Here is a 17,253-nt window from a genome sequence, read left to right on the forward strand (position 1 = left end):
TCCGCCAGCAAGGACACAGCTCAAGAACAATTCACGCTTAAGATGGCGCTTGACACTAGCCTTATGACAAGTTTTCTGCATCAGTTATAGAGGGGAGAAGCAACCAAGACCCCATCCACCCCTCCATTTGCATTCCCTCTCGCCATACAAATACTACTTATTTATGCTTATCCCTTCATAATCAGCCACATACAGCCCTGCTACATCAATTTACTCCACCTTTGTATTCTTTCCTGGATTCTGGCCTGTAGTGGTAGGGACCAAGGAGGATGATCCACGGTCAGGAAGAATGCAGTGGAGCCTCAATTAAAATCTAGGAAATCAGGGATGGGGAAGTTGTTCAGCCAAGGCAGGAAAAATGATATGGAAAGAGATTGGGGGAAGTGATGAAAGTTTCTACAAAGATTTTATTTCTTTGTAAATGACCAGAAAGAGGATGTGGTGGTGAGATTAGGGTTGTTTGTGGGACCGTATTATGGTAGAGATGACACATGGATTCCTGAGAGGAGATTATCCAAAGGAAAAGATTGAAATGTGGTAGTAAGGAATCTAAGGGGCGGGGGTGGGAGCAGGTCGTATACTAACTGTAAAGAACAGAGTATATTGTGAGCAAATTCCAGAGCAGAGGGTGGGGACAGCAGTGGGTATAATCCCCGTGATGTCTTTTCTCCCCAGAGCTCTTGTTTGTCCCGGCCGTAAAACGATTTTCTGTGTCGTTTGCAAAGCATCCGACTAACGGTACGTTTGCTTCTGACTCAACGTCATTCCTCCTCACCATGTCACCTCCAGACACTTAACCTCTGAGTTCTGACACTGACTTTCCCTCTCCCTCCACTGTGTTGACACCCTGCTGTCTCTGAACCACTCACTAATTGTCGCTCTTGTGACAGACCTTAGCCTTGGCTGCAGCCTGGCTGCCCGATTCCTGGGGCAACTCAAGGTCTTATTTCCATGGTCACCATCATCACCATTGTGTCACTTTTTTCAGCATCATCACCGAAACATGAATTAAACCTCTTCCTTTCCCATCACATGACTGCCAGGCTTTGTACAAACATGATAATGGTTCCCCTTCTTAGAAGGAGCGTAGTATTACCTATATCATCCCCATTTCTTCTCTCTATTTGTTTCCCCAACTCCTCAGCTTATGTAATTTTGATCTTCCTGTTTTTTCACCAGCTCTTTTGTTGGAGTGGATGACTAGTTTGCTCCCCTTTTGGAGCAGTGCTGCAGTTCCCAGTTCCCAAGCCTACCCGTAAAGGCATTAGTCTTGAGTATATTGTTTTCCATCTCCATATTCCTATCTCCTACCATTGTGTATATTTTGTGTGGCTCTTGTGCTCCTGACATCTGCTTTACGTCACTACTAACCTAGGGTCTGAGCCTAGAAAACAGGAGTCCAGATTGATTTGGGATACAAGAAAGAACAAAAGGAGTAGGAGGTGTTAGGTAAAGGAAAAAGAATTGTGCCTTGAGGGTTTCCATGTGGTTTCCATGCAGCCCCAGCCTACTTATGGCACTGCAGTCTCCGAGAAGGGGAAGTGAAGAGTTGAGATGTCTACTGGAGATTCCGGGGGAGCTTAGGAATAAATAATATTTCAAGAATACTGAAGAACAGGGTCTGCCCACACTAAGGTGGGAGAGTTTAGAGATTTGCGTAAACCCAAAACTGAAGGGCTGTGGTCTCTTTGTAGGGTATGGCAGAGGAACCCAGGACTTACTCCTTGCTTTATCCTTTATATCCTTAGTTTCTCTCTGCATTGTATCTTGTCTTCAAGGTAAATCCAGTTTTGTTAGATACGATTTTCTTCTGTTCAAGAGCTAAGACTCTGAGGGAGGTAAAATTAGCTTGGCTTCCTGGCTGAAAAAACTCTAGGTGCTGATCACCTGCTCCTTAGACAGTGGCAGCTGCTAGATTTTAGCCCAGTAAGGCCAAACATCTCCACTAGGCACTGGTGAAATCTCCCTATGTTGACTAGCTTATACTTGCTCAGTTTATACCCCTACCCTCCACCTGCACTCCTGTTTGTGCCTGTGACAGGAGCTTCCCATTCAGAGTGGCGTGACTGTGCCTGCACAGTTAGCTTCAAGCTCTTCTGGCCTTCGTGCCACAGCCATCTCCAGAGTAGACCCTCAGGCACCAACCCCAACACTACAGCCTGGGATTTGGACTTAGGAGACTTGTTACTTAGGGAACAGAAGATGGTACTAGGAACTTGGGCCCCTGACATCAGAGCTAAATCACAACTCTCCTAACTCTTAGGCTCTGTGAGAAAAGATCCAAATTCCTAAAACAGATCCTCAAACCTATATATCTCTAGTTCCCTGAAGGCTTGGTTAGCAGCCTCGCCAGTAAAGAAGAATTAATTCTACCAAAAGGGGGAGAGGAAGAAAGACCTGGACAATTATAGTGCAAGAGAGTAAATTCAAGATCTCCTCCAGCACCCTGCACACAACCTCAGGGCTCTGCTGGCCTTTGTTCTTCTTGTACTTGAGCTTGGAGGCTAAAGTGCCTGAGAAGCAGGAATCTAGGAGAAAAAGATTTGGAGCTATTATGTCTCTTGCTGAAGATTATCTAGATTTAATTTGGCCCTCAGGACAATATGAGGGCTCTACCACATGGCCAAACGTTACTGGACTGACCCAGCAATTACAGAGTGGATGCTCTGTCTGCAGTTGCTTGCAGCAGATTAGTCACAACAATGTGCCAGCCTACTGTCCATCACCACCATCTCTTTGCCATGATGTGTGGCTTTGAAATAGCAGCTGGAAGAACTGGACCTGGCTTTGGAAAGGAGGCAAGGCAGTGCTACTTCCTTGCTTTGATGGGAGAACACCCCTCAGCCCATCCCTCCCTCTATTCCTGATAAGCTTCTGTTACATCCTGTGACTACATCAAGTATATAAGTATGGCCCATTAGTAAACTGCATGCTGAACTTACCAAGGTGAACTAATATAGTGGGAAAGAGACTGTGTCTCTCCCTCATCCAGAATGTCAGAGTGTACCCACCAGATCTGCCAAGCTCATTCTCTTCTAGGGACCCACACAACTGTATGACCATTGGTACAGAAATCTCTCTTGACATCCAGACTAAGGTCTCTGGAAACCATAGTCTCATGGGATCACCCTGTGGAGCCCATTCTGGTCTGGGAGTTCTGAGCAGTCATCCTCAGCTACCTAGATCCTACTTTCTCTGTACCATATTCCTGTTATCAGTTAAGACCCCGTACCTCTTCCAAGATCTTTTTCCTACTGTTCCTCTTAAACCCCCTTCCACATGCCTTTCACTGCCTTCAGCCGTTTGCAGCTGAATCGCATATATCCACAAAGTTTGCCAACCAGCTAAGCTAGTAAGTAGTTTCGGATTAAAGCTTTTCCACTCGTCTAGCTGAACAAAGTGCAGTTAAACTCACCAGCAGTGGGAAGAAAATATAAAATTATCTCTTTTGGCTTCTATAATTGATACAGTGTCCCTTAAGACTTACGCAAACGTTTTTTTAAAAGTCTATGTATTTGAACAAGAATGAAGGATAATTAATCAATATTGGCATTTTCACATATTGATTCCGTTTTTTACATGCTGTTTTAAAGGACACCTGGTTTCCTGCTAATCTACTTCAGTTACCTAACACAGGCCTTGTCTGTGGCTATCTTAGAGTCTGGTCCAGGGAGCCCAGCCTGAGTCCTCAGGAGCTTTTTTAGCTTCAAATTTTATCTTGATAACGTATACCACTCTTGACCCTCTTCTCTGAGTGACTTCAAATCTTTTCATCTCTATCCCAACCTCATAAATACATTCGTTTGAGAAACAAGCCCTAACTAGGGTTTGCCCAAGAATGATTGGGGACACTGGAGTTCCTAGCTACAGAACTGCCAGCTCACCCCATCCAGAACGATGTGACTGCTGTCTGCAAGCACTAACTGAATTGTGCACAACGAGAAAGGAGAGGGCCTGCTGTATGATGAGGTCTCACGTGCCCCTTCTTCTAGACTCACTTCTTTTAGACTTCTTTTAGCATGATGCCAATACTCTTCTCCCCTGCAAGACATGTCCTGTGGCTCTGACCATCTCTGCTTCTCTCTTACCTCACCTTGGAGCTGAGTGGCCCCACCTCCCAGGAATGCTTATGTCATCCAGTACCCCCCTTATTGTCTCTCCCTCTTCTCTTTCTTTATCTTTGTGCTTCCTGCCGTGGTTCCCCCAACCCCTCCAAGAGCTGCTGGATGACCAGCACCCTGTGGTCCGGTTGCTGCGCAGTTTTTCCTCTGACTGCACAGGGGGCTGGCCAGTCTCCTTGGATGCCACGCTGGCGCATCACCTGCACCAGTGCTCCTACCACCTGCGCCTCTTCCGGAACTGGCTGCACTCAGGCCAGGATGATCCTGAGTGCCTCTACGGTACCCCCTGCCACCAAGCTGGCTGCTGCCACTACCCTGGCTGGGACTGACTGCTTTGCTTCTTGCACTTTTGGCAGGAGAGCCCACCTATTCCTTTCTCTTATTTACTCTAAGGTTATGTGACTTGCATTTAGTTGCTTGGATGGGATTGGGGCCAGACTGCCTGGTAGCTGTAGCGTTGGCTGCTCCTCCCCTTCCTGTTCTCCTTCCTCACTGCCTCCTAATGTTACCTATTCCCAGTGCTATTTGGTACAGGAGTAGTCTCTTGCCCTGGAATCTATTCTTATCTCTATGACCCTCTACTACCACCATCTTCAAATCCAAATGTTTTTCTAGCAGTTCTGAGAAGCTGGAGACTTACCTCTCCTGCCCTCCTGCCACTAGAGTACAGGGGGAAATTGAGGCACAGAGGTCTCAATTGAATCCTTGAAGAAAACAAGGGCCGAAGGTTAGAAGATGGTCAGGTATAATCCTTTTGAGTTATATAGGTTTTAATCATTGTCAGACAGGAAGCTGTGTCTTGAATAGATATTGCTGTCCTGCCTACCTTTAATCCATTTAAGGAGATATAAAGGAAGCATAGGAAATATTGGGGACTAAAAAAGTGGTTGAGATGTGTGCTTCCTGATCCTCTAATGGGGGCATTTTTTTTTTTCATCAACAGGCCCTGGGATTAGAGTTACACATTTAGGTTTACCCTTCACCCTACAATGTAGATCTACATTGGAATTGTTGGGTTCAGAGCAGAGAATCGGTATTTATTCTTTTTTCTAGGGGGTTTGCCTCATTTTCCTGAAGGAATAGAGAAAAACTAGCAAGTCTGGGGTCTTCAGTGAGAGCAGAGGAAAGAAGCTTTGAAGTGATGAAAATAACCAAGAAAGAACTTCCATCCCCCAACCTGTTCATACATGCGGTTTTCCTGAGCTGAGCTTCATGTGTATTGCATGCCCTCCTGCTTCCAGTATTCTAGCCTTTCTACCCATCTCCTAAATCTGCATGAACCCCTCCTCAGATCCCAAGCCCTCCTCCGTAATCTGGTTCTCTTGTACATGATCCCTGAAATCTGCTGTTTTTTCCCAGCTCCATGACCTCCCTACCTCTCATTTAGACCTGCAGTTTCACCCCTTACCTCTGGACCTTTGTTTTATTTCCCCCAGAAAGTACAAGAGGAGTGTAGGTGCTTACCTCATTGGGATTCTGTTGATTTTTCCATGGAATATTGCAGGCTTTCCATAGGTAGGATAAGAGGTGATTTGATTCACCCAGAGGCCTTAGCAGGAAGACTTTTTAGAAAATCTGGAGGTGACAGAAATAGACTCCTGTAGGGGCTCTAAAGAGTTCCCTCTCCTGAGAATCTTGGATACCCCACACTCCAAAAGCCAAAAGCCACAGACACTCCTGATGGTTCTCAGGGACCCTCCATGCTTCCTTGGCCAGTTGGGGTATATCCAGCAGGAATAACATTGACTTTGCCCATCTCTTTTCTAACAGGATTTGAAGGGTGCTCCATGGTGCCTACCATTTACCCCCTGGAAACACTGCATAATGCCCTTTCGCTGCGTCAAGTGAGTGAATTCTTGAGTAGAGTCTGCCAGCGCCACACTGATGCCCAAGCACAGGCATCTGCAGGTATGGAGAATACTCTTATCTTGTACCACTATCTCTGCCCCCACTCCCATGCTTCCTAGAACATGAGTAATAAATTAAAAAGATAGGCACTCTGAAAAAGTAGACTTGAAAAAATGTTTAATTGCATAGGTTAACTCAAAAGCATAGAACTATCACTCCTTCCAAAGTTAACTTATAAATTTAATGTGATTTCAGTAAAAATAGTACTGTTTTTCTAAAGTCAGACAAATTGATTTTGAAGTTGTCATTAAAAAAAAACACAAAAAAAACCAAGCAAGAATAGCCAAGGAAATCTTGAAAAGAAGAGCAATGAAGTCATGCTGGCCCTACCAGATTTTAAAACATTTTATAAAACTTCTATAATAAAAACAGTATAGTATTGGTACATGAATAAACAGAGACCAAGCAAACAAAGTAGAAAATCCAGAAATAGTTGAAGTTAGCATTTCAAAATACTAGGGGAAAGACAACCTTTAAGAAATGGAGTTGGAAAGTTAGTAGAAGGAAAGAAATCATAAAGATCTGAGCAGAAATAAATGAATTAGAAACAAAGAAAACAATAGCAAAGATCAATAAAACTAAAAGCTGGTTCTTTGAGAAGATAAACAAAACTGATAAACCTTTAGCCAGACTCATCAAGGAAAAGAGGGAGAGGACTCAAATCAATAAAATTAGAAATGAAAAAGGAGAAGTTACAACAGACACTGAAGAAATACAAAGCATCCTAAGAGACTACTATAAACAACTCTATGCCAATAAAATGGACAACCTGGAAGAAATGGACAAATTCTTAGAAAGGTATAACCTTCCAAGACTAAACCAGGAAGAAATAGAAAATATGAACAGACCAATCACAAGTAATGAAATTGAAACTGTGATTAAAAATCTTCCAACAAACAAAAGTCCAGGACCAGATGGCTTCACAGGTGAATTCTGTCAAACATTTAGAGAAGAGCTAACACCCATCCTTCTCAAAATCTTCCAAAAAAACTGCAGAGGAAGGAACACTCCCAAACTCATTCTATGAGGCCACCATTACCCTGATACCAAAACCAGACAAAGATACTACACAAAAAGAAAATTACAGACCAATATCACTGATGAATATAAATGCAAAACTCCTCAACAAAATACTAGCAAACAGAATCCAACAACACATTAAAAGGATCATACACCATGATCAAGTGGGATTTATCCCAGGGGTGCAAGGATTCTTCAATATATGCAAATCAATCAATGTGATACTCCATGTCAACAAATGGAAGAAGAAAAAAACCATATGATCATCTCAAAAAAAAAAAAAAAAAGGGAGTTGGGGGACTTCCCTGGTGGCACAGTGGTTAAGAATCCACCTGCCAATGCAGGGGACACGGATTCGATCCCTGGTCCGGGAAGGTCCCACATGCCTCGGAGCAACTAAGCCCGTGTACCACAACTACTAAGCCTGTGCTCCACAGCCTGTGAGCCACAACTACTGAGCCTGCGTGCCACAACTACTGAGCCCACATGCTACAGCTACTGAGCCCACATGCTGCAACTACTGAAGCCCACACGCTTAGAGCCCTGTGCTCCACAATAAGAGAAGCCACCGCGATGAGAAAAGCCTGCACACCGCAACGAAGAGTAGCCCCTGCTCACTGCAACTAGAGAAAACCTGGGCACAGCAAGGAAGACCCAATGCAGCCAAAAATAAATAAATTTATTTTTTAAAATATATATATATTAAAAGGAACCAAACAGAAAATCTGGGGCTGAAAAGCATAATAACAGAAATGAAAAATTTACTGGAGGACTTCTTAGAAGGTTTGAGCAGGCAGAATTAAAAATCAGCAAACTTAAAGATAGGCCAAGGCGGGCGCCGCCGTCAGTCATGGCCTGACGCTGGCATGCTGCGCGTGTCCCGCCCCTTGCCGCCACTAGTAGCTCGCCGGCCGGCGGCCTTGCTCGGCCCTCGGCCTCACTCGGCCCTCAGCTCAGTGGCGGCGTCGGAAGGCGGCCTGGGCCCTCGCAGGCCCATGGCAGCGGCCGCGGTGTTGCCGGGCGTGGGCGGGCCTCCCGCGGGCGGTGGCGCTGGGGGCGGGCGGGTCCCCACTGGGTGGCTGGGCAGTGGCGCGCCTCGAGGGCTGCAAGTTCGAGTACCTGATGAAGAAGCGCTCGGTGACCATCGGGTGAAACTTGTCGCAGGGCTCGGTGGACGTGAGCATGGGCCACTTGAGCTTCATCTTGCGGCGCCACCTCGAGATCTTAACGCCCCCAGGCGGCGGCGGCGGCGGCGGCGGCCATCCTGGGGCGGCCCTGGAGCCGTCGGCGCAGCCCGGGCCCGATGCGGGTGGCAACTTCTACCTGCACTGCCTCGGCAAGAATGGCATGTGCGTGGACGGCGTGTTCCAAAGGCACGGGGTGCCGCTGCTGCAGCTGCCGCGCATGTGCACATTCAGGTTCCCGAGCACAAACGTCAAGATCACTCACCTTCACTGTCCTGTCCAGCAAGAAGAGGGAGAAACAGGAAGCGCCCGAGTCCCTGGTGAAGCCCGTGCAGGCTCACATCTCCCCACTGACCATCAACATTCCAGACACCATGGCCCACCTCATCAGCCCCCTCCCCTCCCCCACAGGAACCATCAGTGCTGTGAACTCCTGTCCATCCAGCCCCCTGGGGAGCAGGGTCTTCAGGGTACAAAATGGGCTGTGTGGTACCATCTGACCTCAATTTAATGGCCGACAACTCACAGCCAGAAAATAAGAAGGAAGCTTCAGGTGGAGACAGCCCAAAGGATTATTCAAAGCCACCTTATTCCTATGCACAATTAATTGTACAAGCAATTACGATGGCTCCTGACAAACAACTCACCCTAAATGGAATTTATTCGTACATCACGAAAAACTATCCCTACTACAGGACTGCAGACAAGGGCTGGCAGCTATACATAGGCTGACATACGTATCTTTTTGAAGTTTGCACAGAGATGGTTTTCAAACTTTTCCTGAGGAACCCTTTCTTCAAAAGATACCTCCTCCAGTTGGCCAGTATACAAAACAGATGAACACAGTGCTGCCCTGTTTCAGTGGTCCACCTGTACTTCCAGCCTATTCCTAGGCTGTCTGTGAATCCAGGCCTCCTCAGAGGACACTTTGAAATTGGTGCATAGTATTTCCATTGTTTAGCTTTTAATTTGTTTAATTTTTAAACCTCTACATTGTGTATGTTTTTCCTCTGCATGTCTGTTTTATGTGTGGCCATTTACTAGGTGTTTAGCAGGATCTCACTAATTAAGACAGTATGGGAAAGGGTAAGTTTGAAGTATGGAATGGTAAAAGCGTAACAAAAGGGAGAAGAAATATACATTTACAAATTTTGAATTTATTAAGTAACAAGGAATGGCTACAGAATTCCTTTGAGGCTTAATGAGTAAATGATCCTTTGAAAAATGCATCTGTTGAACCATAACCATAATCAAGTGATGTGGGTGGGGTGGGGGTGGGGGTAAGCCATTCTGTTTAATGGAGGGTAAAAACTTTTTTCTTCTACCTGCAGATGTATAAACATGTTATAATAAAAATAGTGTTCCAGCCAAAAGAAAAGGTAGGTCAGTTGAAGTTATCCAGTCTGAGGAGAAGAAATAAAAAAGAATGAAGAAAAGTGAACAGAGCCAAAGATACTGTGGGTCACCATAAAACATACCACTGTATGTATAATGGAAATCCCAGAAGGAGAAGAGAGAGAGAAAAAGGCAGAAAAAAATTTTGAAGAAAAAATAGCTGAAAACTTCTCAAATTTGATAAAGACACAAGTCTGTGTGTCCAAATAGTTCAAACTTCAAGAAGGATAAATGCAAAGAGATCTACATTGAGACACATTGTAATCAAATTGTCAAAAGACAAAGAGAAAATGTTGAAAGTGGCAAGAGAAAAGCAGCTTGTCACATACAAGGGATATTTAATAGATTAACAAGGCACTCATCAGAAACCATAGAGGCCGGAAAGTAGTGGGGTGACATATTTAAAGTGCTAAAAGAAAAAAACGTCAACCAAGAATTCTATATCTGTCGAAACTGTTCAAAAATGAAGGGAAAATTAAGACATTCCCAAATAAACAAAAGCTGAGGGATTTTTTTTAAAACATCTTTATTGGAGTATAATTGCTTTACAATGGTGTGTTAGTTTCTGCTTTATAACAAAGTGAATCAGTTATACATATAAATATATTCCCATATCTCTTCCCTCTTGTGTCTCCCTCCCTCCCACCCTCCCTATCCCACGCCTCTAGGTGGTCATAAAGCACCAAGCTGATCTCCCTGTGCTATGCGGCTGCTTCCCACTAGCTATCTGTTTTACATTTAGTAGTGTATATATGTCCATGCCACTCTCTCACTTTGTCCCAGCTTACCCTTCCCCCTTCCCGTGTCCTCAAGTCCATTCTCTAGTAGGGCTGCGTCTTTATTCCCATCTTGCCCCTAGGTTCTTCATGACCACTTTTTTTTTTTTTAGATTCCATATATATGTGTTAGCATACAGTATTTGTTTTTCTCTTTCTGACTTACTTCACTCTGTATGACAGTCTCTAAGTCCATCCACCTCACTACAAATAACTCAATTTTGTTTCTTTTTATGGCTGAGTAATATTCCATTGTATATATGTGCCACATCTTCTTTATCCATTCATCCGATGATGGACACTTAGGTTGTTTCCATGTCCTGGCTATTGTACATAGAGCTGCAGTGAACATTGTGGTACATGACTCTTTTTGAATTATGGTTTTCTCAGGGTAGGGTATATGCCCAGTAGTGGGATTGCTGGGTCGTATGGTAGTTCTATTTTTAGTTTTTTAAGGAACCTCCATACTGTTCTCCATAATGGCTGTATCAATTTACATTCCCACCAACAGTGCAGGAGGGTTCCCTTTTCTCCACAGCCTCTCCAGCATTTATTGATTGTAGATTTTTTGATGATGGCCATTCTGACTGGTGTGAGATGATATCTCATTGTAGTTTTGATTTGCATTTCTCTAATGATTACTGATGTTGAGCATTCTTTCATGTGTTTGTTGGCAGTCTGTATATCTTCTTTGGAGAAATGTCTGTTTAGGTCTTCTGCCCATTTTTGGATTGGGTTGTTTGTTTTTTGATATTGAGCTGCATGAGCTGCTTGTAAATTTTGGAGATTAATCCTTTGTCAGTTGCTTCATTTGCAAATATTTTGTCCCATTCTGAGGGTTGTCTTTTCATCTTGTTTATGGTTTCCTTTGCTGCGCAAAAGCTTTCAAGTTTCATTAGGTCCCAATTGTTTATTTTTGATTTTATTTCCATTTCTCTAGGAGGTGGGTCAAAAAAGAATTTTGCTGTGATTTATGTCATAGAGTGTTCTGCCTGTGTTTTCCTCCAAGAGTTTGATAGTGTCTGGCCTTACATTTAGGTCTTTAATCCATTTTGAGTTTATTTTTATGTATGGTGTTAGGGAGTGTTCTAATTTCATTCTTTTACATGTAGCTGTCCAGTTTTCCCAGCACCACTTATTGAAGAGGCTGTCTTTTCTCCATTGAATATTCTTGCCTCCTTTATCAAAGATAAGGTGACCATATGTGCATGGGTTTATCTCTGGGATTTCTATCCTGTTCCATTAATCTATATTTCTGTTTTTGTGCCAGTACTGTAGTGTCTTGATTACTGTAGCTTTGTACTATAGTCTGAAGTCAGGGAGCCTGATTCTTCCAGCTCTGTTATTCTTTCTCAAGATTGCTTTGGCTATTCGGGGTCTTTTGTATTTCCATACAAATTGTGAAATTTTTTGTTCTAGTTCTGTGAGAAATGCCAGCAGTAGTTTGATAGTGATTGCATTGAATCTGTAGATTGCTTTGGGTAGTAGAGTCATTTTCACAATGTTGATTCTTCCAATCCAAGAACATGATATATCTCTCCATCTATTTGTATCATCTTTAATTTCTTCCATCATTGTCTTATAGTTTTCTGCATACAGATCTGTTGTCTCCTTAGGTAGGTTTATTCCTAGGTATTTTATTCTTTTTGTTGCAATGGTAAATGGGAGTGTTTTCTTAATTTCACTTTCAGATTTTTCATCATTAGTGTATAGGAATGCAAGAGATTTCTGTGCATTAATTTTGTATCCTGCTACTTTACCAAATTCATTGTTTAGCTCTAGTAGTTTTCCAGTAACATCTTTAAGCTGAGGGATTTTGTCAGTAGTAGATCTGCCCTACAAGAAATGCTAAAAGGAGGCTTTTTGGCTAAAATGACACTGAACAGAAATTTGAAGCCATATCAAAAAATAAAGAACTCAAAAAAAAAAGAAAGAAAGAAGAAAAAAAAAATAAAGAACTCTGATAAAAGTAACTACACTGGTAAATACAAGAGCCAGCATTATTGTATTTTTGGTTTGTAGCTCCCCTTTTTGTATTTTTGTTTCATATGTGACAACATGCAAATGAATAAACCAATCATTATGTCTGTTTTAATGGGCACACAATGTACAAAGATATAATTTATGACAATAACAAGGTGGGGACTGAGCTTTATAGGAACAGAGTGTTTGTATGTTATTGAAGCTAATCGCCATCAATTCAAACATTGCTACTGACCTTACAGAAATAAAAAGGATTGTTGAGAGTACCATGAACAATTGTATGCCAACAAATTAGATAACATAGATGAAAAGGACAATTCCTAGAAATAAACTCTAAAAACCGACTCAAGAAGAAATAGAAAATCTGAACATACCTATAACAAGGAAAAAGACTGAATCAATAGCAAAAACTTCTCAATGAAGAAAAGTCCAAAACCAGATGGCTTCACTGGTGAATTCTACCAAACATTTTAGAAAAATTAGCCCCAGTCCTACTCACCCTCTTCCAAAAAATATAAGAGGAGGAAACACTTTCTGTGAAGTCAGCATTACCCTGATACCAAAGCCAGACAAAGACACCCTAAGAAAAGAAAACTACAGGGCTTCCCTGGTGGTGCAGTGGTTAAGAATCTGCCTGCCAATGCAGGGGACATAGGTTCGAGCCCTGGTCTGGGAAGATTCCCACGTGCATCTAAGTTGCAGAGCAGCTAAGCCCATGAGCCACAACTACTGAAGCCTGCATGCCACAACTACTGGAGCCTGCATGCCTTGAGCCCATGCTCCACAACAAGAGAAGCCACTGCAATGAGAAGCCCATGCACCACAACGAAGAGTAGCCCCTGCTTGCCACAGCTAGAGAAAGCCCGCGCAGCAATGAAGACCCAACACAGCCATAAATAAATAAATAAATTTAAAAAGAAAAGAAAAGAAAACTACAGACTAATTTCCCCTATGAGTAGAGAGGCAAAAATTCTCAACAATCCCCCCCCACAAAAAAATTTCTCAACAAAGTATTAGCAAACCAAATCCAACAGTACACATTAAAAGGATTATACTACACCATGATCAAGTGAGATTTATCTCAGGAATGCAAGGGTGATTCAACGTAAGAAAATATGTCAATGTAATACACTACATTAATAGAAGAAAGAGAGAAGAAAACCAATCATGTGAATTGATGTGGAAAAGCATTTGGCAAAACCCAACACTCACCGAGCTAGGAACAGAAAGAAACTTCCTCAGTGCCATAAAGGACATTTATAAACAACCCCTAGGGACTTCCCTGGTGGTCCAGTGGTTAAGACTCCGTGCTCACAATGCAAAGGGCTGGTGTTCGATCCCTGGTCAGGGATCCCGCATACTGCAACGAGAGGAGCCTGCATGCCACAACTAAAGGAGCCCAAATGCTGCAACCAAAGATCCCACATGCCACATCAAAGATCCCACATGAGGCAGCGAAGATCCTATGTGCTGCAACTAAGACCTGGCATAGCCAAATAAATAAATAAATATTAAAAAACAAAACAAAAACACAGCACAAATCATACTCAGTGGTGAGAGACTGAAAGTTTTCCCCATAAGATCAGGAGCAAGACAAGGATGCCCACTTTCACCACTGCTATTCAATATTCTACTGGAAGTTTTAGGGAGAGCAGTTAGGCAAAACAAACAAAAAAAAAGGACCTAAATCGGAAAGGAAGAAGTAGTAAAACTGTCGCTATTCACAGAGGACATAATCCTATATAGAGAAAATGGAAAAGAAACCCGAAAAGAACTATCAGAACTAAAGAACAAATTCAGCAGTGTTTCAGGGTACAAGATCAACTCACAAAAATCAGTTGTGTTTCTATACACCAGCAATGAACAATCCAAAGGGGAAATTAAGAAAACAATACCATTTATATTAGCATCCAAAAGAGTAAAGTACCTGGGAGCAAAATTTAACCAAGAAGTTTAAAGACTTGTACACTGAAAACTGTAAAACATTGCTGAAATAAATTAAAGAAGACCTAAATAAATGGTAAGACATTCCATGTTCATGTAGAATACATAACATTTTTAGGATGAGAGTACTCCCCAAAGAGATCTCCATTGGAGATTAAATGCAATCTCCATTGGAATTCCAATGCACTTTTTTGTAGAAATGGAAAAGCTGACCCTCAAGTTTATATGGAATTGCAAGGGGACCTGAATAGTCAAAATAATTTTGAAAAAGAAAAAGTCGGAGGACTCACATCTTCTGATATTAAAACTTACTACAAAGCTACAGTAATCCAAACAGTGTGGGATTGCCATAAGGATAAAGTTAGAGACCAATGGAATAGAATCAAGAGTCCAAAAATAAACCCATACTTCCATGGCCAGTTGATTTTCAACAATGTTGCTAAGACCATTTAATGGGGAAAGAATTGTCTCTTCAATAAATGGTGCTAGAACAACTGGATACCCATATGCAAAAGAATGAAGATGGACCTCCCCCACCTCATACCATGTACAAAAGTTAACTCAAAATGGATAAATGGCCTAAATATAAGAGCTAAAACTGTACAACTCTTACAAGACATAAGATAAATCTTCATGACCTTAAGAGTTAGCTAATGGATTCTTAGACCAAAAGCACAAGCAACAAAAGGGGAAAAAATAGATAAATTGGACTTCACCAAAATTTAAACTTTTTGTGCATCAAAGAACATGAAAGAAAGGGAAAAGACAGCCTATAGAAAGGGAGAAAATATTTGCAAATCATATATCTGATAAAGGTCCATAATGTAACAATTCAACAGTAAAAAGACAAACAACCCAACTTAAAAGTGAGCAAAGGACTTAAATAGACACTTCTTCAAAGAAGATATACAAATAGCCAAGAAGCACATGAAATAATGCTCACCCTCAGTAACCATCAGGGATATGCAAATCAAAGCCACAATGAGGTACCACTTCACACCCACTAGGATGGCTATAATTTAAAAAGAGAAAGAGCAAGCAGAAAAGTGTTAGTTATGGCATGAACAAATCAGAATTTTTGTACATTGCTGGGGGAAATGTAAAATGGTGCAGCCCTAGTGGAAAACAGTTTGACAATTCCTCAAAAAGCTAAATATAGAGTTACTATCTGACCCAGCAATTCCACTCCTAGGTATATATTCAAAAGAAATGAAAACAGGTACTCTAACAAATATTTACACACAAAAGTTTATGGTGACACTATTCACAATAGTCAAAAGGTGGAAACAACTGAAATGTGCGTGAATGGGTAAACAAAATGTGGTATATACATACAATAGAATGTTACTGAACTATAAAAAGGAATGAAGTACTGATATATGTTGCTATATGGATGAACCTCAAAAACACGGCAAGTGAAAGAAACCAGACAGAAAAAGTCACATATTGTATGATTCCATTTATATGAAAGGACTAGAATAGAGATAGAAAGCAAATTGGTGGTTTGCAGGGGTTGAAGGTAGGGTAGAATGAGGAGTAACTTCTTTTTTTTTTTTTTTGCGGTACATGGGCCTCTCACTGCTGTGGCCTCTCTCCCGTTGCGGAGCACAGGCTCCGGACGCGCAGGCTCAGCGGCCATGGCTCACGGGCCTAGCCGCTCCGCGGCATGTGGGATCTTCCTGGCATGAACCCGTGTCTCCTGCATCGGCAGGCAGACTCTCAACAACTGCGCCACCAGGGAAGCTCAGGAGTGACTTCTTAATGGATATGGGGTTTTCTTTTGGGGTGATGAAAATGTTTTGGAACTAGATAAGGTGGCAGTGGCACAACACTGTTGATGTGCTAAATGCCACAGTATTATACACTTTAAGATGGTTAGCTTTATGTTATGTGGCTTTCCCTTCAATAATAATAATTTTAAAAAATCATGCAAGTACTAAAAGTAAGCAGGGGTGATGGTGATAAATTCCTTTATCACCTGAAAGTAAGGAGAACCTAATTCTGACTCAAACTCAAATTCGGGAAACAATAGGAAAAGATTGATAAACTAAGCCATATAAACATTTTTTTATATGTTGTAAAACCAATAGCAACATCATAAGCAAGGAAAATTTTTTTCTGCAATTTATATCACATATAGGCTTAATCATCCTAAAATACAGAGAACTTTTACATATCAGGAAGGAAAAGACCAAAAGTGTGATTTTTGAAAAAGGATAGTTTACAAAGAAAGAAATACAGGTGGCTGTTACACATGTGAAATGATGCTCTACCTCGATCATAAGAAATATGCAAATTAAAACTACACTGAGGGACTTCCCTGGTGGTGCAGTGGTTAAGAATCCGCCTGCCGGGACTTCCCTGGTGGCGCAGTGGTTGAGAATCCGCCTGCCAATGCAGGGGACAGCGGTTCAAGCCCTGGTCCGGGAAGATCCCACATGCCGCAGAGAAACTAAGCCCGTGTGCCACAACGACTGAGCCTGCATGCCACAACTACTGAAGCCTACAGCCCATGCTCCGTAACAAGAGAAGCCACCGCAATAAGACCACACACCGCAACCAAAGTAGCCCCAGCTCACGGCAACTAGAGAAAGCCTGCACACAGCAACGAACACCCAATACAGCCAAAAATAAAATTAAAAAATAAATAAAATTAAAAAAAAAAAAAAAAAAAAAAGAATCCGCCTGCCAATGCAGGGGACACGGGTTCGATCCCTGGTCTGGGAAGATCCCACGTGCCACAGAGCAACTAAGCCTGTGCGCCACCACTGAGCCTGTGCTCTAGACCCCACGAGCCACAGCTACTGAGCCCGTGTGCCACAACTACTGAAGCCCGTGCAAACCTAGAGCCCATGCTCCACGACAAGAGAAGCCACCACAATGAGAAGCCCGCACACCACCACGAAGAGTAGCCCCTGCTTG

The 17,253-nt window shown here is 42.5% G+C and overlaps 1 protein-coding gene and 1 pseudogene across 12 annotated transcripts in view; both read left to right on the plus strand.

The window, feature by feature from the left end:
* Positions 1-17,253, plus strand: part of PPIP5K1 (diphosphoinositol pentakisphosphate kinase 1) — a 49,869-nt gene that overhangs the window by 22,119 nt on the left and 10,497 nt on the right. For 6 of the 12 annotated variants that reach the window (XM_032619378.1, XM_032619388.1, XM_032619343.1 and 3 more), the window contains 2 exons: positions 676-738; positions 5,892-6,029. In XM_032619378.1, coding sequence (XP_032475269.1) covers positions 676-738; positions 5,892-6,029 — 201 coding nt within the window. The remainder of the gene's footprint in view (positions 1-675; positions 739-5,891; positions 6,030-17,253) is intronic. The other 6 variants (XM_032619369.1, XM_032619398.1, XM_032619426.1 and 3 more) reach the window with 1 other exon arrangement.
* LOC116747388 lies at positions 7,845-9,388 on the plus strand (annotated as a pseudogene).

Source organism: Phocoena sinus, chromosome 2, assembly GCF_008692025.1.
Source record: "Phocoena sinus isolate mPhoSin1 chromosome 2, mPhoSin1.pri, whole genome shotgun sequence".
Taxonomy (NCBI): Eukaryota; Metazoa; Chordata; class Mammalia; order Artiodactyla; family Phocoenidae; genus Phocoena; species Phocoena sinus.